At 48.4% G+C, this 25,331-nt stretch overlaps 1 protein-coding gene across 9 annotated transcripts in view; it reads right to left on the bottom strand.

Annotated features, from left to right (window-relative positions):
- BOC (BOC cell adhesion associated, oncogene regulated) overlaps nucleotides 1-25,331 on the bottom strand; it is an 80,853-nt gene that overhangs the window by 22,854 nt on the left and 32,668 nt on the right. For all 9 annotated transcript variants that reach the window (XM_037908927.2, XM_043538652.1, XM_043538647.1 and 6 more), the window contains exons 2-3: nucleotides 13,092-13,248; nucleotides 11,544-11,822 (exon numbers count right to left, since the gene is read on the bottom strand). In XM_037908927.2, coding sequence (XP_037764855.1) covers nucleotides 11,544-11,822; nucleotides 13,092-13,176 — 364 coding nt within the window. In that variant the 5' untranslated portion in view covers nucleotides 13,177-13,248. The remainder of the gene's footprint in view (nucleotides 1-11,543; nucleotides 11,823-13,091; nucleotides 13,249-25,331) is intronic.

Here is a 25,331-nt window from a genome sequence, read left to right as displayed (position 1 = left end):
GGGGAGGACGGTCTTGAACTAGAAAATGTGGGGGCTGTGAGGATTAATTCATTAATGTCCGTGAGGTGTTTTGAGATCCTCTGATGGAAGGTGCTGGAAATGGGTAAAAATATTTGCTGCCCAGATCTTCCTCCTCTGGATTCAGTTCTACCTCTAATTATGCATTCACTGCTCCTACTGACTTCACTAGGAACTTGCTGGGGTGCATCTGAGGGAAGAATTGTACAACTGTGAAAGACTCAAGTTGGGTTCTGGGTTCTCTCTCATCTCACATGTCCTCAGTAACATTGCCATCTCTGGACAGCTGCTGTGCACCAAATCGGGGGTGGGAGTGGGCAGAGCATTCTTAGCTGACACCAGGGAAAGGCAAAGAACAGGATCAAGTGTGAAGGTTACTATGGACAATGCTTTGTGGATCTAAACTAACTATTCAGCCCCTGGATAATATGGTGATGAATGCTATGCATCCTCTCATGCTATACATCCCAAACAGATGGATTAGACCAGTGACTCTCAGCCTTTCCAGACTACTGTGTCCCTTTCAGGAGTCTGATTTGTCTTGCGTCCCCCCAAGTTTCACCTCACTTAAAAACTACTTGCTTACAAAATCAGACATAAAAATACAAAAGCATCACAGCACACTGTTACTGAGAAATTGCTTACGTTCTCATTTTTACCATATAGTTATAAATCAATTGGAATATAAATATTGTACTCACATTTCAGTGTATAGTATATAGAACAGTGTAAACAAGTCATTGTCTGTATTAAATTTTAGTTTATACTGACTTTGCTAGAGCTTTTTATGTAGCCTGTTGTAAAACTAGGCAAATATCTGATGAGTGGATGTACCCCCTTGGAAGACCTCTACATACCCCTGACTGAGAACCACTGGTTTAGACAGATGAGAGCATAGTAGTAGATAGATTCAAGAGATTTAGAAGGCAAACTTTGGGCGTAGAGGGGGAAAAAAAGATCTTATTTCAACTTGCAGACTTGAAAGATTTGATCTGGAAGCAAATGGAGAAGAATTAATTTGGAACAGGAAGGAAAAAATCATTTTCAGAGTCCACTTTTGTGACCACAACCACCACTTCAAACTCTTCCATTGCCTGAATACTAAGCATCTCCGTGCAGGGAATTCTTGCTCGAGTCAAATGCTTGACAGCCACAGGCTGGCTTACCACTAGATTATTATTGTGTCCTAAGGTTCCCCCATCCCCAGTTTGTTTGGGGAGATGTTGGAAGGGATGGGGGGGGTCACAGAAAAAACAGAATGAAATTGGTCTCTACATGCAACTATTCACATAAAAATTAAAATCAGTTTTAAAGATACCGGAGAGGGAGAAAGGCTCTCAAGACTGGCTAAGAACTGGACTTTGGCCAAGTTCCTTTGTCTGCTGAACCAGTTACCCACACCATGCCCTGAACATACACCACATTCCTGAGGGCTAAAAAAACCCAACAGAGGATGCCTTTAAGAGAGAATGAGAGTACCAGACCAGGAGGAATAGATCAGGTTTCAAAAGGGAAGGCATTTGACGTGACACCTGCCTGCTGGTACATTTGAGAAATCCATTAGGAGAGAATGTTTTGACAGAGCTATTCACGGCCCCCCCCCACCCCGCCCCACCCGCCAGTACAGTCCTCCACCTTCCTTCTCCCCTGCTGTCTACGTTCTTCCAGCTGCACTTCTCAACCAGCTCCACATGAGGCAAAGAGTTAGAGGCCATAATGGAAACATTGCAATGACTCTCTGCTAGTCTTTATGAGCTGACTGACCCCTTCTCATCAGAACCTGCTCCTCCACCACCCTGCACAGCTGACCCTTCCTGAAAAAGCTCAGTGACCTCAGAGACACACCAGCTAGGCCATTGCCTCACCATGGAAATGTCTCTGTAACAAGACTTTAGGACTCAGATGAACTCAGTATGAACCATCTACACGTTGCTCCCATTGGGGGTGGGGATGGAAAGCAGGAAAGTATCTCTCTCTCTATTTTTTAATACTACTCAGAAGACTCAGAGCAGATACCAGGGTGAAATGGCCTGAGTCAGGTAACGCTTCAGGTCTATGCCAGCCACTCAGAAGCTGAGAGCAGCAATGCAGCTGAGTCTAAGACAATTCCAGTCCCAGACTGGTAGTGGCAGGATTGCCAAACCCACAACATCAAAGACTAGAAGATAAACAAAAATAAACCGAGGAGACCTATTTCCAAACCCATTCCTAGTGCAGATGCTCCTGTAAGCCTATATGTGCACTACAGCATAGTAGCATTGAGAGCCAGTGCATCTCAACTCACTTATAGGGCAGGGAGATGCATCTACTATAGCCCTTAAACCAAGTTAGGGAACCAACCTGTTTGAAAGTGCTTTAAACAAAGTGCTAGCTACCCTGGTTCCTGGTAACAGTTTGACCAGATGTGGATGGTGTGGATGAAATCAACCCATGCTTTGACCAACTGCAAGTAAACTAGAATATGGCTCTTCTAGCAAATGTTTGCAAGTGTTTCCTGAGTCCTGCAAGCCCAGCTCACAGGAATGTTAAAGAGATGAACATTTATTTCAGGAATTTGGTTGCAGTACCTGCTGTGGGGTGATGCTACGTCTTTGCATTGGGACACTAGGTCAAGCAGGTAGTGGCACTGTGTTTTGAGGACCCTGCATCTTCAGCACCTTGCAGCAATATGCTATGACATTGCAACAATACTTAAAGTTGCATCTTCCATAGCATGACCTCGCATTGACACACTTCTTCAGAGTGGCATGACACTGCATTGAAACGAGACCACATTGCCTCTTCAAAGCATAATGTAATAGCAACACAGTATGACCTACACCACCACGACTTTGCGCAGCAGTGTGCCATTATCACAAACACAATTATTTTCTTCCTTGGAACCAATACAAATCCAAGGCCCGCACAGCCTCAGGCAGCTCAGAGAGCAGGGATCAGAAGAGCTCGTGGATCGCAGACTACACATGACCTTCCCTTGGCAGACCGGCAGAGTGGAAAAATGTGTTTTCATTCTCTGGGATTTATACCAGCTCTCCAACAGCAAAGACAACTCTGGCTCCAAGGTTCTCCCACCCACAGTCCTGGAAAAGTGACATGAAATTTCTCAAAACAGACTTTCTGATTAAAGCAAGATTCTTCTTAATTTTAAATAAAAAACAGCTCCCTTGGCAATGTACTGAAAAACCTTCCCAAACGTATTCGTTGTCAGGCGTGTTGTTTAGAGACACTTCTAGTGCCCAGATTCGAGAAGTGGGGAGGGAGAAGGTTGAAAAGAGAAGGAGAGCTTTAGCAATGTCATAACAATGATTTGCAGCGAACGTGCTCAAGACTTCAAGAATTTCTTGGCATCATTCAATTAAAAATAATAAAAAACAGGAATAAGAGTGAACTTCAGAAACATGATTAATCCTTTAGGACAAGCGGAGCAGGGGAGCCATGTTTCCACTGAGTATTAAAGCCAGATGAAGGTTAACTCTTAACATGCAGCACATTCTGTTCCTCTGATAATGAATGTTACCCTGGGGGAGGGGAAGGGTGCTGTGTGTTTTCTCCTCTGACATTTGATCAAGGGATTAAACTGGAAGAGACACAAACAGAAGGGGGTGGAGAAAAGGAGAGAAGCAGAAGTCTGCCTGCCCATATCACACATACTTCTCTGATCATCAAAATATAAACGAGCATCAGGAAAATTAATGTGCACCCTGGTGGTCTGAATTAATCACGGCCAAATTACAATCTCATTGCCAAGGCCCAGGCTCCAGCAGTGCTGGCAGGGGTTTATATGAACACAGAGAGACCCAGAAGAGGAGAGAGGTCTAAGAGCCAGTGAGCTTGGAGAAAGAAAGAGACCAACACCTCAGATGCAGAGCAGCTCACCAGTGAACACAGTTCTTTAGGACATGGAAAATAACAACGAGATTTCTGCAATTAGAGAGAGTGTTTCAGACACTGAGCTGAGTGTATAGAGGGGAAGGATGGTCCTGAGGTTAACACATAGATCTCAGAGTTGGGACTCCTGGGGTTTATGGTTGCTTGTGCCACCCACTCGGTGTGCAGCCTTCAATGAGTCGCTTTGCTTTTCTGTGCTTCATTTGCCCTCATCTATAAAGCGGGGATAATATCTCACTGCCGCACGGGAGGGTGCAGAGCCAGAGGCTGGTGAGACAAAATAGGACACTGCACCCCATATTCTTCAGTGATATTATTATGATATGATTATGGCATAATGATGATGCATTTTGTACAAGACAGGTCATGTGAGGTGTCATTGGAAAAGTTATGAGTTGCTGAATAGGATTATCCTGTTTGTATGCATGTATCATTTTTGTATCTAAAGTTAGGAATATTGACTATGTATCTGTATTTCAATCGTGCTTACTCTGGGTGACACCCACAGCTAGCCTTTCTAGTACAACAATGAAGAAGGGCGGGGATGCACGACTCCATGATCTTACACTGTACAAATCCCTGTGCAGTGCCAGACAGTATAATTCTGGCTTTATACTCCAGAGGGGGTGCATGCCTGGGGAGCTGAGAGTTACCTTGGCTGTAGCCCTTCTATTATTGATTCATGCAGTGGCTGGTTAGAGAGCCTGCATGTAACTGCAGCTGGGTGTGTCCCTACCTGGGTGAATGCTGTGGAAGTGTAGGACCAGGAGCGGGTCTGCAGCTTGTCACAGTAGCACAGTGAGAAACAGAGCCCAAGCTGGTGGGTCAGAGGGCTCAGTGGTACCCCAGTTCCAGGTGGCACCCCGGGGGGGAACCCGTCATAGGATGGTCTTGAGGTTAACACATAGATCTCAGAGTTGGGGCTCCTGGGGTTTATGGTTGCTTGTGCTACTCATTCGGTGTGCGGCCTTCAATGAGTTGCTTTGCTTTTCTGTGCTTCATTTTCCCCCAGCTGTAAAGTGGGGATAATATCTCCCTGTCGCACGGGAGGGTGCAGAGCCAAAGGCTGGTGAGATGGGCAAGCATCAGTGGGGCCCTCCACTCCCAGACCTCCAGGAGTACGACCCTTTGATATCACAGCAGCTACTCTGCCAATCCAGGGAAGAGGGGTATCCACCCCCCCTTCCTTCCTGCATCTCTCAGCCCACCAGCCTGGTCTCTGGGGTAGCTGAGGGTGAGGAAATGGGTGGGAGTGGAGAGAGCCAAGAGCAGTGATAGGGGAGGCGGTGGGGAGCCATGACAAGCAGAGAAAGGAGAGAGTCACCAAGAGAGGAAGAGAAGGGAAAGATAAGGAACTTAAAGCACGGGACATAGAATATATTATTTTGACTATCAGTTATTCAAAAGTTTAATGCCAGATTGTTCCCATAAATGACCATAACCCACAAATAATGTTTAGTTATATTTGTAAATGGCTTCCACCCAGGACTTTGGAGTTCAAACTTGCCTCCCCTGGGGCATGTGTTTGCCCATGCGCACTCACAACCTACATACAAACAGATCTGGCAAACAGAGGGGAAGTGTGGTCGTATCTGGGCTGAGGTGCTGCTGCAAAGATAGTGCCAGTACTACTGCACCTACCTGGCCCGGCCCGGTGGGGGTGTCACGTGAGCTGGAGGGACCCCAAGGACTCCTTTCTGCAGGCAGGTGAGATGGGGAATTTTGAGACCAGCAGAAGCTGCGGGCGACAGCTTCTCCTGCACACTCACTGACCGTCTGTATTTGGCTCTACTCCCCACATCCAGCCAGCTCCTACCTGCCTTCCCTGTCCCCAAATCCCATGCTAGACCTTACCACTGCTCTATTTCCCTACTCACTGTGGTTGCCCATTGGGACCTTAACCTTAAATTCACTGGGGAGCTGTGATAGCCCAATTCATCACTGTCTGTGAAGAACTTTGAGACCATCAGATGGAGGGCACTGGGGATGGCTGAGCTCCAACTGTGCTGAAGCCACCGTTTTAAGAAAAATAGGGTTAGCTCTTGTTCTCTTTAGGGTGGGCTGTGGACAGAGAGAAAAAGGCAGCCTCTGTCTGTGCCTGTGTGATTAGGCCCCTGCTGGCACGGCGATGGGCAGGGCAAAAAATCATCCTAGGACTAGTAGGAGAGCCCTCGTTTGGAGGAACTAAGGCCCTTGGGTACTACAGCAAGGGGGCCAGGTAAGTACATGGACTAGACAGATCAGTTTGGATCAGACCCAAGTGGGAGACCATGTGGAACTAAAAAGTACAGGCCCCAAGGGCTTAAGCCTTCCCTACTGCCTTCACGCCAGGGGTGGAGAAGAATCACTGTGGGAAGTAGGACCTCTGAGAACAGGAAATGGCAAGGATTGAGGCTCCTCCAGCACAAAGCAAGGGGGTAGTTATTCCTCACTAATTCTCATTTTGGCTGCCAGAGCCCCATGGGGTTAGAGCTCTCCGCCTGCACTAAGCCGCGTCCCAGTTGTCGGTCTCCTCCCCGTGAGGAGTAACAGATGCAGCCCTCTCCGAGTGCCACGGCAAGATGCACACAATCCCATTCTCCCCACCTCCTTCATGCATGCCGGTCCTCTCACAGTCACCCCCAAGCCTCCCAGGAGCAGTGCTCAGATCCCCTTCAAACAGCTCCTCACGCACGCACCCCTCATCATATGCTAACGTCCCATCATGTCCCCACATCCCCCCCCCTTCCCCCCCACATTCCAAGCCACATCATGACCAACATGCCTCCCTTCCGGTGACTGACTCAGGAAGCGCCGCCTGTGTTTTCGTTCCCCCCCGCCCCACACCACCCCTGGCCTTGTAGCCAGAGGCCTTTGGTGGAGGTGAGCCAAGCGAGCAAATGCTTTTTCAAGATGGAGATGAAATTCCCCCTCCATTGTGTCAGGGGAGTCATCAGCTGAGAGGCCCAGGCAGAAGGAAAATGAATGGGTTTCTCTTTAGAAGACAGCTGCAAATTCCTAAGGGACCCCAAACATGCCCCAGAGCAGGGGTCACTGCCCACTGGCACTTTGCAACAACACCAGGCTTACTCCCATGCGTTTAGCCAAAGCTGAGGGCTGCTCTGCTACTTTCGTTTCTAGAAGCTGAAAGGGCATGAAGGAATGACCCTCTCAGGTCCGAGAGTGTTTCCAGTATGTATGCACCCCTTTATCTCCTCTTCCATTGCAACCAGGTGATTGACAAGGAGAAAACCCAGTTTAGTATATTCCTCTCCTCCCACAAGTGCTTGTTCGGGGGTGGGGGGGGTATACAGGGGGAAGGAAGATTCTGATTGGGCATTCAACGGGAACATAATTGCCACTCGCCTCCATTTGGTATTCAGTGGGATCAAATTCAGCCCCGGCATGAATAGGTGCAACTCCAGTTGAAGTCCCCACGAGCTGCTCTAGCTTACAGCAATACTGTCTTTGACCTTTGTGTGAGTGGCTTTTCCTGCTACATCCCCCTCATCAGTCTTTTTGTGTAAGTTACGCTCATTTTGTGTACCCGCTTAATAGTGTATGTTCCATTGCTTGGCCACTTCCGTCCACTCACTCTCATCCAGCAAAGCAGGTTTCAGTTAAAGCATGCAAGCAAGCCCATTGGCTTCCAGAGGGTTACTTGCACGCTTAAAGTTCAACATGTGCTTAAAGGCTTTTGCTGGATAGGGGCCCTGATGACTAAACTTCAGCAACGTGCAACTTTTACCACTGTTGTCGTCCCTCCCAAAGCATTCCATGGAAGTCACACCCACGTAGTGAACAGTGCACTTCATTCTTAGGAGACTACTAGAAAAAGGGGCTTGGAAGGGGAGCTGGGAGTGATGGCAAAGAGAAGCAACAGATTATATCCATATGCCCAGCGCTGTACTATATATTTTAAAGTCAGGCAGCCTTTACAGAGTCTCATTCCATCCTTCAGCCCCCGTGACCATGCACTGCCCCATTTAGACTTCCCTGGATTCCAATCACTCTCCGCATAAGGGCTAGGACCCAGAACAGTCCAAGGGACTGGGAATTGGATATGGAACCTCTCTAGATGTCCTGCTCCAATGCGTCTTAGGCTGGTAGTGATCAAGGTCATTACCATCTATTCTATACACTGGGCTGGGGTTTGGGGGGGTAGGGGGGGGGAAGAGACAGCGGGCCCCTCCAGCTCCAATAAGTTACCCTTCTAGCACCCTAGCCACATACACCAAGAAATCATCTGCACCATGTCTGAAGACTTGAGCTGAACACTGGCGAAGTGATCCTTGTTCTGTTGCTTTAAGAACTCCATCTCCATCCCCTCCACAAATCTCTCCCTTCCTGGGGGCTATAAAACTATAGCCAGGTTTACCTGTACTGCCGGAATTAACTGTTAGTCTCAATCAGTCCTCTGAGTTAGCCTGATCACAGATCGGCTCAGGAGTGCCAATCAGTCACATACCCCGAGAAGTGCTGCTCCTTGCTTGTCCCGCTCATGTCCCACCCTCAGTTCCATCTTCTCCCCCTTCCATTCGGGGCTCTTCCCAAGGTGGGATCTGTTCTAGGGCTCCCCAGCTTCTCTCTGCCCCGCAGTGGGATTCACTCTGTCCACTCTCATGGCACCCTCTGCCCAAAGACAACAAGGATCATGGTGGGAGCTGCCCACTTAGCCATGTGCCAAGATGGTAAGAACATAAGAACGGCCATACTGGGCCAGACCAAAGGTCCATGTAGCCCAGTATCTTGTCTTCCCACAGTGGCCAATGCCAGGTGCCCCAGAGAATGATTCAGCGGGGCCCAGCAGCTACCCTGCAAGGCGCTGAAACTTGACGGTCTGGGAAGAAGACATGAGTTCTCAGGGGACAAGCCATGTAGCACAGAGGGCTTCACAATGGGTTACTGTCCCTCACTTATTTAACCCACCTTCTCCTTCAGGTCACAAGACCCATTCAATGGCATTAATAACCATCCCCCTAGTGGTGGGAACAAAGCCCATTAAGCCCTCACCCTCCTTCTGCAACCCATCTGATCCTCCTAGCTCCTCTCAGTGGCAAGACACTTGTGGTGATGGGGAGGTCTCATCTTCCCCCTTCCTTGATTCCAGCTCAGTGGCCCAGGCCAAGGACCATTTATCCACCTGATCTCTACACCTTGTGTCAGGCCTTGTAAATGTTATTAATATTTAGTCACACTGGCAGGCCATGCTAACTGGAAGCCCCAGCATAACAATTCAGCCCAAGTTCTCTCTGGCTTGGTGGGCGTGAGGGCACGGATGGAGCATACATGGGCCTGAATCAACACCAGGCCAACTTCTGGGGCCCCACTACAGCACTGGATGTAGTTATAGCTGGAGTCTGTCTCAGGAAGGATGGTGGGGACTTCCTGCACACTAGCAGCTCGATCACAGCCTGTCTCCCCTCAGTCACCGGAGCCGGAGGGGGAGGGCAGCACCCAGGTAAACTGAACAACGATGGCTTTGTCCAAGCAACGACATTTAAGAGAGGCCTGAAAGCAAACAACCGTATTAAGGAGCGTGCGTGCACTGGTCTCCTTATCCCTCCTAAATGCAAACCATGCCCTTGGTAATCCCATCCACCTCTCCGCTCCCCTCCTGGGCCAGCCCACCGGCAAAACACAGCCCCCATTCTGCTCTGGAATGCGCTCTCCGAAACTTAATCTAAGTGCAAAGCCCAGGCCAAATCCCCCGATGGCTTCAACCCAATGACAGCCCCCTCCCATCCAGCCTCCGAGAGCAAAAGCTGCTGTTCCACTCCACTCTCCCTCTCCTTCTCCTCCTACCCAGCCCGACCTAAACATTTCACTTCTGATTAATGTCTTGATGACAAGCCAATAGTTCTTGGCTTTAACACAAAGCCGGCCCCCGTTTTGCACAAACATCTTCTCTCCTTCAATTTCTTAGACATATCCCCTTCCCCAGCTCCCTCCCTGCCTCCTCCGAGGACCAACTGAGGGAGTTTACGAAGGAGCTCTGTCCATTGGCTATTACGGATAATGGCATTCTCCTCATAGACATGCCCTGTCACAAGTGCTACCTCTGAACATGCCCTGTCACAAGTGCTACCCCCCTCTCCCCAGCATCAGCATCTCAAGAAGACCATGTCCCCACCTCAGTTAGGGTTCCCAACTTTCTAATTGCACAAAACTGAACACCCTAGCCTCGCCCTTCCACTGAGACCCCGCCCCCCACTCACTACATTCTCCCTCCCTCGGTGGCTCGCTCTCCCCCACACTCACTCACTTTCACTGGGCTGAGGCAGGGGGTTGGGGTGCAGGGGCAGTGCAGGCTCTGGTTGGGGGTGTGGGTTCTGGGCTGGGGATGAGGAGTTTGGGGTGCAGTAGGGGGCTCCAGGCTGGGGCTGAGGGATTTGGAGTTATGGAGCTTCATGATGCCACCGTGAGTGCCTCCATTGCCAAGGACATACCCAAACTGAGTGTGCTGCCCGCGTTGAGATGCAACCATAACTCAGCACACTCTCTGACCTGAGTGTAGATCCCAGTTTGAAACAAGAAGCCCTGTTGGAGATGTGGCCTCCATCACATTTACCAGAGTTCATTTTGGGTGATTTCCAACACTGACCAATTTTTAAGTCAAGTTTCCAAGTTTTTCTAAGAGATCCGCTGTGGGAATTATATGGAGGAAGTTCTCTGGCCTGTATTATGCAGGAAGTCGGACTAAATGATCACAACGGTCCCTTCTGGCCTTGGAGTCTATGAATCTTTTTCCTACAAGACACACTCAAATATGAGGGTAGCCCCCGGAGAGGAGATATACCCTGAAGTACTAGCGCAGTCCCACAGCGTGACACATGGACCAAAATTAATGAGGCTCCGGGATCTCAGGTCTCCCCAACCCAAGCATCCCTGATACAAGACCGACCCTCCATACAAATAACACTGCAACGCGAGTCAGAAAGGCCCCCTGGAAAGGAAAGCACACCCCAACATATTAGACACTCTGATGTCAACAAGGGCACCTCGAAGCACCCCCGCTTAGAGAGACAAGCCTTGATACAAGACGCATCCGAGTATGATCATGCCCCCCAATAAATGAATGTACTTCCCCCACAACATGAGAGGAGCTCAAAGAAGAGCCCGGCTCCCTACCCCTGTTGGCTATACGCAAGCACCGCCTCTCTCTAAAGAATACAATAGCACCCCTCTGAGCCCTTCCTCTCTCCGGCATGGAATAGCAGACTTTCCTTTTAATCTGAAGGAGGCAATCCCAAGAACCAGGCAGATGGAGAAGTATAAAATCACTCGATCTATCTCAAGTGCAGACATAGGTGCAGGGAAATATTACATTATTCATTGGTTTATGCAGTTACTCTTAGAAGGTATCATGATACGAGCTTGCAGTCTATCACGTACAAGGATCACTTTGCCTATTGCTAAGGTAGAACACGGCAGGCCTCTGTGTCAAATATGCTACAAAACAGCCCAGGCCAAGGGACTACTCCGGAAGCCTGGGATCAGACTGGGGATCCCAGCATGAGCAGACTGGGGATCCCATGAGCATGGGATCAGCCTGCCCCACTGTGTCTCAGAGCCTGCCAAGCTCCCAAATGGAGGCCCAACCAATGAGAGGGATCAAATGCAGAGTAGTGGGGTGGGAGAAGACAAAAGCTACTCACTGGCTAAAGTCACTGTGGCTGGGACGCTGGCAACAACTCCCTCCGGCATGCGGGCGATGCACTGGTACCGGCCCACGGTGTGATTGTTGAGAGCCATAATGATGAGCTTCCCCAGCTCAATGCGGATCCCCAGCGCCTCATCCGACCCCACCAGCTCCTTCCCATTCAGCCTCCAGGTAACGTTGACTTTCAGGGGCTGTACCACACACCCCAGGCTCACCAAGCCACCATACTTTTGGACGGCGGAAGCAGGTTGGACAGTGACCTGAAGAGATTCACCTGCATGGTGGAGGCAAGGACAAGATCTCCACATGAGCATCAGCATACAGAAGAGCAGAGGGAGATCCCCTCCACTGTCACACTACATACCCCATGCCACTCTCCTCACGCAGAGCAATCCTTGGAACTGTACAATGACTCAGTCTCAAGTAGAGAGAGGTCCAAGCTGGAAAGTCCAGCTCTGGATTTTGGACACCCCAAAGCTTAAGTGTGTGTTTGGATCCAGGGATTTAGTTTGGTCCATCATAAAGCTGGGGCTATAATTCTGCTCTCAAAGCCTCTGGGTTATTCAGAGTTCTGGTTCAGACCCTCATCTCTAGTCACTACTGGGAGGCTGCTGCAGCAGCCTAAGAATGAGACGGAAAAGCTCTTCTGCTTAGGGATAACAGACCACTTGAAAAGCCTGAGCTCCTAGAGAGCTGCTTAGCTTCTAGGAGAAGGACACAGAGGAACTGGGTGTTCAAAGCATGCAGGAGGCAGGCTAGGCTTGTCCAGGCATTGGAGCAAAGGTAGATTAAAGACTACACTGGGGCCAGAGCCACCAAAATTTTGCCTGCTCATGAAACATGCTGTCCCTTGCGGACAGCCACTCACCCTGGCTCAGCTACAGACATGCAACTCCTGATCCCTCTCCTCTCATTTTGATGTGGCTTGAGCTATGGGCAGTACACTGAACCTCACGGTTTATCTCCTTTTTGCTGGATCCTATGCTGGCAGTAAGTGGTCAGGCAGCAGGAATCCGCTGCGCACTGTGCATTCGGCAAGTGCGGAACTGGAGCTCGCTGATCTCCAGGGTCCTTTCTTAACCCTCCCCTGCATTGGGGCAGGTTTCCAGAAGGAAAGGCAGCCTGGAGCTCTCAGTTGTCACACAACTTCTTGAGTGCTGGAGACCCTCCGCAGCCCCTGTGACATGCTTTTCCACTGCCACTGACCATCAAGGAAATGGCAAGAAGGAGCAGGTTGTGTGGGAGTGGCTATCTGGACTGTGGATACTATAATCACCTGAAAAAGGGGGATGGATTATTGGACCAGGTGAGCGGAAGGGGGATCCCCTTCAGGGGTGGGCATTGTTCGTCGCGTTAATGAAGCAGTGGGGTCAATAACACCCCCTGCAGCCTGTGTGTGGGGTGGGGGGGTGGAGAGACTGTCCCTTTAGGATGGGGTGGGGCTGATCCCTTTGAGATGGAAGCAGGGTCCATTCCTTCAAGACCTTAAGGGCCTGCAGTTATTTCAAGGCAGAGTAGAAAAATGGGTAAGGAGTAAACTCACCCAAATTAGCAAAGCAACCAGCAGCTGCTAGGATGAGGCAGGCGACGGCAGCCGTTGGTCTCTTCCGTCCCGGGGTCATTGTCATCCTGTGCAGCGCAGCCTGGGGCAGAAGGACCCAGGCGGGGTTCCCATAAGCCGCCTCAGGGCCTGTGGCTTCCTGCGGATGACAGGAGGGAAATGATCAAACATGATTCTCAGATGCTCTTTCCTCAACCAGCCTTCCCCAGTTTCAACAGAGGAGCCCACAAAGCCCAGGGATGGCTGAGACTGAAGGCCCGAGCGGGTGGACAGAGGTAGGGATATGTGTGGTGCCTCCTTTTCCAACTCCCCACCCTGGGAAGTGGAGGATATTGTAGGCACCTCTGGTTTCACTGCCTCCCTACAGGGACTCTTTACAGGAAGAAGGGTGCAAGCCAATGCCCTGCGCTGCTCCAGTACCACCTACCCTCCTCACAGGAGCAGTAGCGGCATAAGGGGCCTATGAATAATCATACTTCTCTAGCACTTTCCACCAGAGGAGTCACTCAAAGCGCTATACAACCGTTAATGAAGCTTCACAAAAGTCCTGGGTATTATCACCCTTGTTTCCTAGAGAGAGAAACTCTGGCACCGGAAGATTAAGGGTATAGTTTTCAGGGGTATACTGATCAGCAGCTCCCATTGACTTCAATTGCAAAAGTGCATGTTCAGCACTTCTGCAAGCCTGGCCCTAAGTGACCTGTCCAAAGTCACCCAGCCGGTCAGCCATTGCGTCGAGACTCAGGTATATACAAAATCTCCCAAGGGAGGACATCCTCAGCTCTCTGTATACGGCTACACACTACACACTCCCCAGGTCAAATTACTCCCACTGAACACTGTGCTAGGCTATCAGTGTACAAGATACCTCTTTCAGGAGCAAAGCAAACAGCTAAGTGCTGCTTAAGAAGTTTGTTTGCCAGATGCTGTTGCCTCCCTCCTTGGCTGTGGTTATAAGACAGCATTCTGGTTTAAATGCTGGGAAAAATCAGCGAAGGGGCCCACACACTCTCCTTGGAAATGGCATTTATCACAGGCTACATGGAGAAATCGTTATGTCATCCCTGGATCTATGTCTCCAGCTCCAATTCACAGAGATTTCCCCACTTGATGCACGTTTTAGGCTTGAAGGAATCCAACGCTGAAGGGAGAAAAGTTGGACCCAACAGCTCGGAGTGCCGGCTAGGTTTGCATCCCAGCAAACGTCATGCAATTTGGATTCAGAACATCGCAGCATTGCTTGCAAGAGTCACAAACTTCAGACACCCTTGTGATGAACCTAATCTGAATTTGGAATGAGCCCCCGATAAGCAGTGTAGGGTGGCTTCAGGCTTTGTTGCCAACAGCATTCCACCCAGCTCTGCTCAGGGAAACCTTGCATGTCAAATCAGGATCACCTGCAACCAAAGGCAAAGGATTTAATGAAAGGAGACATTTCTCGTGTATTATGTGGGGATATGTGCAAGGGGTTTGAGTACTAATTGTAGCATTTCTTAGCTCAGGAAATGGCCAGCTGGACTGTGCTGCTTAGAAGGGTTAATTACTGGCACTAGCTGGCTGGCTGGCCCCCTTGTTTGAGATGTCAGAGGAGAAGCCAAAGACGGACTAGACCATGGAGGCCAACAAAGGAGACAATTAGTACCAAAGAAATCCACATTTTTTGGCCATCGGAAGAGCCGCATTATCAGCTGGTGAATTGCTACTGGCATCTTCCTGGTGTCTGGATTCTGCAAAGCAGTGCTATCTCCCTAGGCTTTTACACCACAGTCATCACTCCTGCCGCCTATACTGAGCTTAGCAACACACAGCCGGTACAGTACCTTTCCATGTCCAGTTCAATTAAAGGGAAAAGAAAAGAAAAGTATACCACGAATGCTTCAGGCATGAGGCCTGGCAATATCAGATCTCTAACAAAGGGGGTTCCTGAGCTAGGACTGGAGATTTCACACTCCAGGGTGCTTACAGGCCAAGAAATGTTGGGTGTGTATTTGTATATGCCATGCTTGGTGGGAGGGGGTTGGGAAGTGGGTAAGGGCTGAGGTAGAAGGTATCCTTCAGGCAATTCAAAAGAAAGGGCTTTTCTGCAGATCTTGCCATTGATGAATTCAACCTCTACAAGCCAATTCAGGCTTCCTCCCTCCTGTTCACATATCATAAATAAATACCTAGCAAATGGAATATATGGATGCCTTCCAACTGGATGAGTTCCATGGGTAGAGGACATTCTTTTTCAATTCCTATCTTAAACTATTGTGCAGTGTTGAGGTATGTTGTTAAACAGCTGCCAAATTCCACCTCAGAGTGGCTGCTTTTCAGAAGTGGGTGAAGTGATAGTGTGTAGCATGCTATGGGATCACTCTGAATTAATTTGGTGTATAAATATATCAGGCCAGATTCTCATTTTCGCTGCGGTTCCTTTTTGTCACTCCCGCAATACAAAGAGTCCTTAAAGTAAATGTAAATATAACAACATTTATATTAAAAATAATTTACACCCACTTTCAGGCTTGTTTACATTACCAGATTTGTGTGAAGAGGGCTTAGCATAAATGAGAATCAGCCCCCTTATTTATCAGTATCTATATAACATGCTCACTTTGTCTGTCCCACAATGTCCTCTAAACTGTCTACAGCAGTGTTTCTCAGTGACCTGTCTGTGGTCTGGCACCAGTCCCTCAGATCTTTCTGACAGTTTAGAAAGGCAGCAAACCAGTCCCTGGTATCAAAAAGGTGGAGAAGAACTGCTCTGCATAGGACACACTGCTGGACCAGCCCAAGTGAGTGTGTTCACATTGCCCTCAAGTGGCTCAAGGCAGATTTAAGTCCTTCGACTATTACACAAATTCCCACTCACTTTTATTTTATCAAAAGACTCCATTATCTGTAACTTCAGGAATATGCCAGCTACAGTTCTGAGATCTATTGAACATGTGTGATCACCCGCAGATTGCAGTGGTGGGAGGGTACGCCAGGCTGATCAGGAGATAGTGCCCTTCTCTGTCTAACAAGGACCATACCTCTGTGATCCAGGCCTTTGTTACCTCCAGGAAAGACAACTACATCTTTCTTTACCCAGGTGTGAGCATGAGCGTCACACAGAAGCTACAACCTATTTAGCACGATCATTGTAAGCACATCATTTCAGTGCTCCACTCGCTCTGCTGGCACCCTCTTCACTTCCAGGTTGAATTGAAAGCCTTGGTCCTAATCTACAAACCCATACATGAGCTACGGCCTGCCTGCCTCAGGGACTACCTCACTATAGCTGAGGCTCTCAAAGACAGCTGCACTCCACAGTGACAATGCAGCAAAAGAGGCCAGGTTCAGTCCCTAGCAGTGTGGGGATTCTCTATGAGCTATGGATTCTCCATGCCAGCTGTGCAGGCCCTTCCCAGAGGAGTGCAGACAGAGACAAGCTGGACCATATTTACACCAAGATGTAAATCTCACTTCTATACCATGATCAGCGTACAATGAAGCTGAGAAAGGAAGGATGATCCAGTAGCAAGGGCAACCAGTAGCTAGTACCCACAGATTCAATTCCCTGTTCTGTCCCAGATTTCCTAAGTGGCCTTGGGCAAGTCACTTAGTTTCTCTCAGCCCCATTTCACCATCTGTACAGTGGAGGTAATGGTACTCCCTACCTCAGAGGGGCGTTGTGAAGATAAACGCAATACAGACTGTGAGATGCTCAGCTACTACAGCAGTGGGGGCCACACCTACATAGAATAAGTAATTGAGGCAGATGAAAATGGCAAGAGGGAAGAGGAATGAGAGAAGGTAGGGAAAAAGCAAAAGCCAGCCTCAGATTGGTGAGAGAGACCAAAAGGATCTAATTAAGGCATGCATAATAAATTGATATGTACACTAGGATACCACAGTGATAGGTGCTTTGCAGATACCACAGAGAGATGAGGTAAAGTCACTCTTTAGTGACTGCATCATACAGAGGATAGAAGACCCAATACCATTACACATGGGAAGCTTCCATAGGATACTAGTTAGAAAAGGATACTGACTTTATTTCCCATCCTCCTTATCCTCCCATGCCCCCACAGCCAAGGATTAACAGCTGGCCCAGAAACTCCTCCTGCCAAGAGTATCACCTACTCACCCATGCAACGGCTGCACTGTAAACCTTTAATTATTGCCTTAAGGTGTGTCTACACTCGCAACATTAATATCGTTATGTCAATAAATGCAAACAACATTGCTGCTGTACTGACGCCAACCCCCTAGTGTAGACAGGACTAAGGCAGTGCTATCTCCAAACCTGCTCAGAGCATGGCAATACAAATGCCTGAGCCCCTTCTAGGCAAGTGCTTATGCCTCTGTCATCAACGATGCAGCTGTGCTATTGCTGGCAGTTGCTAAAGTACAGGTACTAATTATACTAGTGTAGACAAGATCTGTCAGGTAGCTTAGGCCTAAAATGTGGGTTGTTGTTTTATAAGATCTAACAAGAACAGAAACGTTTTCAGGAAATTAAAACAAAACAATCAATACAATTTTGGGGGGTTAGATTTAAGTTTTTCCCTGCAGTGCGGGAAGCCTACACCGAGTGAAACGGACTAGCTCAGTTTCACTGCCCATGTGGATGGCTTTGGCAGAGAGAGGAATGAATACTGGAAGGAAAAAAGAGGTGCTTCTTGGAGTATGTGCTGGGGGGAAGGACCTCCCTGCAGGCCTCCATAACCCCCTTGCCAGAGGCTTTTCACTGAGGCAAAAAGCAGAGATGTGCAATGCACCCTTCCCAGCTAGGACCATCCATGCGCACACAATTACAAAACTGATGGCCAACATTGGCAGAAAGATGAAGGGCAATAGGTGGCAGAAAATTGAGACTGATCCATTCATTTTTGGCACTTGATGGATTAAACGGTGCTGTTGGTGGAATGAGAAGAGCAGGACATTTAACACAGTAAGGGTGTGGTACTCCCCCAAGCCCCCAGTCAGAGTCATGGCACTAAATAACAACCTTTCCTTTCATAGCTGGGAGCCAAGTGTAGAAAGTAAACAGCCAGCATAAATGGGGGGAAATGAAGGAAATAATTAAAACGGAAAGAACAGTTAACATCCAGGGCCAGATTTTCATATGTTCGGTTGCACCCACAATCAGAGCCAGATTGTCGAAAGCGCTCAGCTCCCAACACATCAAATGAAAATTCTGGTCCTAAGGTGGTGGCAGTAACACAGTCAAGAATTTTAAGAAAGTAGATTGACTTCTATCTCAGTAACGTTCCTGTAACCAACCTGGCTTTCTTTGTATCTGGGAAGGTGAAAGATGCAGAATGGAGCAGCTCAATCCCCGAAATGTCCCCGTCTCCCAGCTAGATTTCTGTTGCATGCCCAGAGGTTGCATGCCCAGTACATGTTTCCCCTAGCATTAGGTGCTGATAGGACTGCAGTCCCATGGGAACGATTTCCACCTTTCTACCCAAATGTGTAGTGGAACCTTACTCAAAATGTCCCTAACTTCCTCTTCTCCTCCCCTGAAGGCAGCTACACCGAGAAGCACCCCTTTTCCTTCCATCAGGATGTGAGCCCTACACTATCAAAACCTCACACTCACCAACTGTTCTGGGAAAGAAAGGGTTAAAGTCGGGGGGGGGGGGGTTTGACAGAAAAAAAAAAAAGAAAAAAAGAAAAAGAAAGAAAGACCTTTTTCTTTCTTTCTTAATTATTTCCTGTCAGGTTAAAATAACAATTTCCTGTCAGTGCAGTGAAGGTACCAAGTCCCTTTCAGACAGCCCAGTAAATCAAAGAACTGGGCCATTAGCATAGTGAGATTAACAAGGGCTGCATCAGATGTGTGGGGTGAAAAAGCTGTCAGCCTAGTTCCCTGCCACACACACTGCACTAGGGGGTGGAGTGGATGGGGGCAGGGGGGCAAGAGAGAATGAGGTTGGGAGGGGAGGGAAGAGAGCAGGAGACAGAAGAGAGATGTGAGGAGGAGATGGAGCGAGAGCCAGCACACTTTGCATTAAACACAGGCAGCAACAGAAGTGTTTGCTGATTAGAAGCTGAAGGTTTTACTGAGGAAATGCTGCCCACAGACCTAGGCCCCCTCCTGCTTAACGAGGGCCAGCCAAACAATTCCTGTTACTACCACACTGCCTGTAATTTATGAGGGTCCCAAACGGAAAACAGCCCCTTTCTACCCTTGGGCATCAACATGCCCTTTACAGCTCCAGGGGAGGGGGAATGGCCTGCGAGGAAGGAAAAATGAAAAGCCAGAACAGACCAGGAGGAAAAATGCTGAAGCCCAGGAGAGTGTACCCTGTCTCTGACAACCCTCTTTCCCCCACATCTCTTGGACTATGGACTGGATTAGCATGGGCTGGCCTTGCGATTCAGTGACTAGAGCACAGGATTGGGAATGAAGATGCTTTGGTTCTGTTCCCCTGCCATTGCCTCATTCAGTGACTTAGTCAAGTGACTGTGCCTGTCTATGCCTCAGTTTCCACATCTGTAAAATAGGGATACCACCACCTTCTTAAAGTGCTTTTAGTTCTGAGGAGAAAAAGTGCAACAGCAGTGCCAAGTATTACTGTTATTTTTTAAATTATTTCCTGCTCTCCCTATATCCTCCAGCACAACCTGAGCTGAGAACAGGGCTAGCACAATGCTAAGCCATCTCCCATTGGCCTACAGTGGTCTGGGCACCAGATATACTAAAACAGAGGGAGGAATGGGCAGGCCAAGGAAAGAGTATTAAGGGGACTTCTCTAAGGATAATCTGGATCTCAGGGCAGCTGTCAGATAAGAAAACATGGATATCCCACTGTGATCAGTAGTTAGATGGAATCATCTAAAAAAATAAAAATAAAAGAACTATTTTGTGTGTGTGTTGAAGGTCCCAGCTGTCTCCCCTTGGCGACAAGCTGCTGTGCTGAGCTGCCTTTAAAAATCCTAGCTGCACTGACCGCCCAGTGCACGTCAGAGCTGAAGCTGAATATGAAAACCAGGACTCCTACCCCAGGATCCTCGTATCTACCACCTCAGAACAGCTGTGCCCCAGACCACACTTTAGTAGGGACGCACACATAAATTAGCCATGTGCTCTTGTCCCACATAGTAGGGGCCACCACTGGCTGAGAGAAGCCGGAGGAGTTAACGACACTCACAGTCCAAGAGAGTAAACCATCCATTTCTTCTGTTATTTGGTGACATTTACAAGGAAGTTGAGGCAGGAGGCCAGTTTGCATTGTCAGCATCAGGTCATATGTACCAGTCTGTGCACACTGGATTTCTGAGAGACCATCCCTATCGAATACCCAGGCTTCAAACAGTGGGGACATTTGGCTCTAGATCCAGATACAAACTTAGGGCTTGTCTACACTTAAAACGTGACAGCAGCACAGCTGCTGTACTAAGGACCAAATTTTTGGTTGTTCCAGGCTACTTCTTGGATACAGGGGAGGGGAGAAATCATTATATCTTGAAGAGAAGGACTGTTTTGTGGTTAAGGCACTGAACTGGGCACCTCCAGAGGTCTGGTTCAATTCCAGGCACTCCCACAGACACCTTCTGGGCCTTGGGCAAGTCACTGAATCTCTCTCTGCCTCTGTTCCCCATCTGTAAAATAGGGATATTTTCTCTCTAATCTGTTGTCCATTTTGTCTATTTAGACCGTAAGCTCTATCCGGCAGGGATTGTCTCTTACAATGTACAGTGCCTAGGACAATGGGGCCCTGATTTCAGTTGGGACCCCACTAGTCACTACTATTACACACGTAATAAACAAACATGCAGCATTTATATAGTACTTTTCTTCTGTAGATCTCAAACCACTCTATACTAGGCCATGCTAGTTTGAAACTGAAATATTAAGTAACATTAGGAGGTAAGCTACCACTCGCCCCCACAGCAGAGAGTCTAAACAGGGTTAATTTTAGAGCTTGACATTATTGGGGAAGTCACAGTGTTAGTTACGCTCACTCTCCTGGAGACGTTTCAAGCGTGGGATAGCTGTAGCGGTGAGAAAAGATTTAACAGTAGTTGCACACTCAGAGGACTCTATTTAGGGAGAACCTGGGTCGGGGGGAAAACTGACTGGTGTATCTAAAGTAGTAGACAAATATTTGTGTGATATTTGTATTACAGTCCTTACTAATTCTCAAATACTGCATCATAATGCATATGCATATAGAGACAGAATTAAGACTGTGCTTTCATCTTAACATTGCATTCTCTGATTTTGGAATGATTAACTCTGTGACTTTCAATTAATGCCATTTTTTGTACTGAATATCCAAGTTTTGTTTTGTTTTTCCTTTCTCCTAAAAAATTTTAAATTATTTTTTTTGGAGGGAGGGCAGGAAGGAAAAAATGAAAAGAGGGACACTCAGTCTCTAAAACTTTATGGCTCTTGCTGGCTGTTCCTGAGATCAGAATCTGGCCCAGTGATCTCAGTCAAGGAGGAAGAGTGGAAGCACAGAAATATCAGATTAAACTCATCCTTGGTGTTGAGATGGTTAAAGCATCCTGAACATAACTTGGGGTGAGCACAGCATCACTGTTTTGCAAAGCAGCAAGTCTGCCTTAGAAGTGGTAGATCATACTTGGGAGGGGGTGTATCAGAGGACTTTGCAGGGAGAGACCAGAAATTTGCTTAAAGTGGCTTTGAGTATAGAGGCAGAAGTACCCCCCAGAAAGAATTAAGTAGGCCCACGATGGAAAATAACCCAAACACTTGGAGCAGAACTGTTCACACAAACAAAACAAAACCAAGAACTCTATTCTACTAGAGCCCATGGTACCACTACAGAGAGATTGGATGGCTCAAAGATAGGAATGGGATAGAAAGCATTCCATTGCTAGTCTGGCTCAGGTCACTAGTGAGAGAATATCAGTCGTATCTAACAGCTCTTTGGTGGCCTATGTGAAATGAGTATCGTTTTCTAGTGAGCAGCTGTCAGCAATGCCAGTAAGCCCCCTCCTAGGCAGTTTCAGCAGCACAGCAAGGGCTGAATTGGCTATGGAATCTGGACTCCCGCTCAACTGAGAAGTGGTCCTTCTGAGTTGGGATGGATGGATAGGGGGCACTATGTGAGGGAAGCTTGCCATGTGGTGTATCTGTCCTGTGCACAGAGGACTTCGGTTCCCCGTGCTGCCAAAACCCAACACCTTTAACCAGCCCTAAATTCATTACAAATATACAAGGCAAGCAAAAGGGATGTCTGCATTTTCCTGTCACATCCCAGACTTGTGCCTCGTTCTGTAACCTTCCTTATTCTATTGCCCTTCCCCAAAAAGGAGTCTTGCACCAAACGCTAATCGTCCGAGTTTCTCTACCCTCTGCCCACCCTGACAATGGCTTCAGCCCTTTAAAGGATAAAACCTCCTTGTCAAAGTGTAAAGAAAAAAGAAAACTCACATCTTTTCTTCGATATCTCACCCCCCTCCCCGCATCCCACACACTTAATTTCCCCCCTCAACTCCCCCTTCCATTCTGTATAAATTCAATTTGACAACCCTGCTAATTGGATAAACGCCGCTCCCTACGCTCCTTTAAGGCCGTGCGCTTTTCTTTTCTTGTTTTTGGAGGGTGATTGTAGCTGTTCTTTAACACGAATTCCATCTGCTTTATTTCTCCTCTCCCCATTCAACACCCCTCCTGAATATTTATGAGGCCTTCCTCCTCCCCCCCCCCCACCACCCTCTCGCTTTCGTAGCCCCCTTCTACTGCACCTCATCTCCCACCCCCCACCAACATCCCTTTCTCCATCCCTGCCTGCCTCAGCCCTTCTCCTCTCCTATCTCTCATTGCCCGGGACAATAACCTTCCAAATGCCCCTTCCCCCCCACCCAACCCTTTTGCTTTAGATAAACACAGGCAGTGTCAAGTGTGATGAGAAGCGGGGAGGGGGTTCAACTGCCAGTCAAGCCTCAGGCCTTCAATGAGGCCTAGAGGCCTACCCTAATCTGCTGCATGCTTGCCATATGGGAGCTGTGTTGCCCTGGGAAACACTAACAGGCAGAACGGAGCTTAATAGAGTCCACATTCATTGTAATGCAGTGAGATGGCTCGAGGGACTATTGCCCCTTGGGTCGGTTTTCATTCTTCTGTTCCCCCTCTTTCTTCCTCCCCCCCTCCCTTTTTTCTTTCTTTTTTCCTTTCAAAAGGCCGAAGTCCCTGGAGAGCTCTAATCTGGAGAGGCTGGGGGCTCGGAGAAGGGCTGGAATTTTGGGTTGGGGTGGGGGAGAAGAGAGGTGGTTGAAGACGAAGGAGAAGGAAGCAACGAATAAGCATAAAGTGGGCCAGCTGTCAAGACGTTCCCAAGCCCGCTCTTCGGGCAAACATCCAGCCCAAGTTGGTGTAGAGGTGGCTTTTGGGTCCTTCTGGTGGAGCCATCTTTCCCCAAGTGGCTTAGCCCTTGTCTGCCGAGCGCAGCCCTGATTGCTGAAAAGGCCTAGGCAGACTGAGCTACGAAACCTCTTCAGAAATAAAATGCTCCAAGAAAGCAGAAGCTGTGCCGGCGTCAAGCTCAGAACTGCTGCCCTTTCCTGCTCCTTCTCTGAGCCACACAGGCAGGGGTGGAAACACCTAGCCAAACAACCCCCCTAAATTCAACTCCCACCAGGGAAAGATGCCAACAGGCTTTAGATGACTTCCCTCACCATCTTCTCTAGCCCTTTCCTCCTTGATCCATCTGCAGAAATTCCAGCCTTTTGGTTAACAGCCACTCTCGTGTCACTTTAATACCTGACAGTCCCCAGAGAGACAGGACATCTCCAGCAGTTGCATAAGGGAAAATCTCAATGAGCCAATGACCCTTTCACACCTCTTAATAGTATCACCCTGTGAGATTCGAAGCAGCAGTCCACAGCTTTGCAACTCAACCTGCCCTGCACCCCAAACAAGCTTTCAGAGAACAGAGAAGGATCAGCCTGTAAAACCAACAGCGATGTCACTGCTCTGCTCATGGAGGTTTGCTGCCTATTTGGCAGACCACCAGATATCCTCTTCCCCCCAGCCTGTTTTTTGTGGGTTTGTCCCACGGGTGCTGCAAACTCAGCTCACTGAACAGTTACATCGTTCAACTTATTTTGGACTCTGCAACAAAATATTGCATCTGCACAGAGTATTGAGATGTGAGACATGCAGGGGACAGAGTTGCACATGGACAACAGCGTGATGTGGAGATGCAAAAAACACAGTGTCAGAATACCATGGGTTAATACCACATTGATTTTAGAAGCAAGGGATTTACTGTATTGGATCAGACCATTGGCCCATCTAGTCCAGCATCCTACCTTCTGCCACCCCAGAATACTAGTTTATCTGCTATTTGCATTATAGTATTACTCAGAGGCCACAGTCAGGGTCTGGGCCCGGTTGTGCTAGGTGCTGTACAAACACATAGTAAAAGCCGATCCCTGCCCCCAAAGCGTTTATAGTGTAATTTACAGGGATTATTCTCATTTTAGGATGTGTTACATTATTGGACTCATGAAGTTACTCACCCATCTCCTCCTTTCAAATCCCGCTGCACTATTTTTTGACCTGCAGGGCAAACAAGTGGCACCCTACTCCTAGATGACAGGCCACAACTAATCAGTGACATGTGTCTTTGTTTTTGTTTAAGTTAAACACCCTCAATTCACTGCATTCTACATCTCTCATTCTCTCTCCACTATTCAGTTCTCCTGCTCTGTCTCCACAGGGGGACGTGGTAGTCAAAGGGAGAAAAGGGAGAGAGAGAGGGACGGGAGGGGGAGCATGGGCAGGTGAGGCAGACACACTTAGTGAGAAGAAATGCAAAGGAGAGTGACAGACTGCAACAATGGTAAACAATTTCAGGAGGGATTTTTTCTTCTGCTCTGGCCTCCTAACCCGCTAAAGGAGGATTTCCTCCGTGCAGGCATTGCATGGTCAGCCCAAGGCCGGCCTGCACAGGCCGCTTGCCAGCCTCAAGCACGCTGGGGTAGGGGGCATACCAGGGCAGGCCCAGAACGTGTAGCACAATGGAGATCCTGGGTGGCACAGCTACCCACAAACAGCTTATGCAGGGCTGCTGTAATTCAGAGAAGCTTCCTGGGCTATCCAAGTTATGCCAGTGGCCATTTTGGTCCCCAACCAGCCCAGAATCAGAAGAGGGCAAAGGTAACTTTAAAGCCATCTTTGTCCCCTATCCCTCTGGGCTGTGGCTAGGTGAACGGCACCTCCTGGAGCAGTAGCACACAATCACAGCCTTCTACTGTAGGAAGAAGAACAAG

This window comes from Chelonia mydas, chromosome 1 (assembly GCF_015237465.2).
Source record: "Chelonia mydas isolate rCheMyd1 chromosome 1, rCheMyd1.pri.v2, whole genome shotgun sequence".
NCBI classification, from domain to species: Eukaryota; Metazoa; Chordata; order Testudines; family Cheloniidae; genus Chelonia; species Chelonia mydas.
The sequence above is the reverse complement of the archived record's forward strand: the minus strand, read 5'-3'. Positions and strand labels throughout refer to the sequence as shown.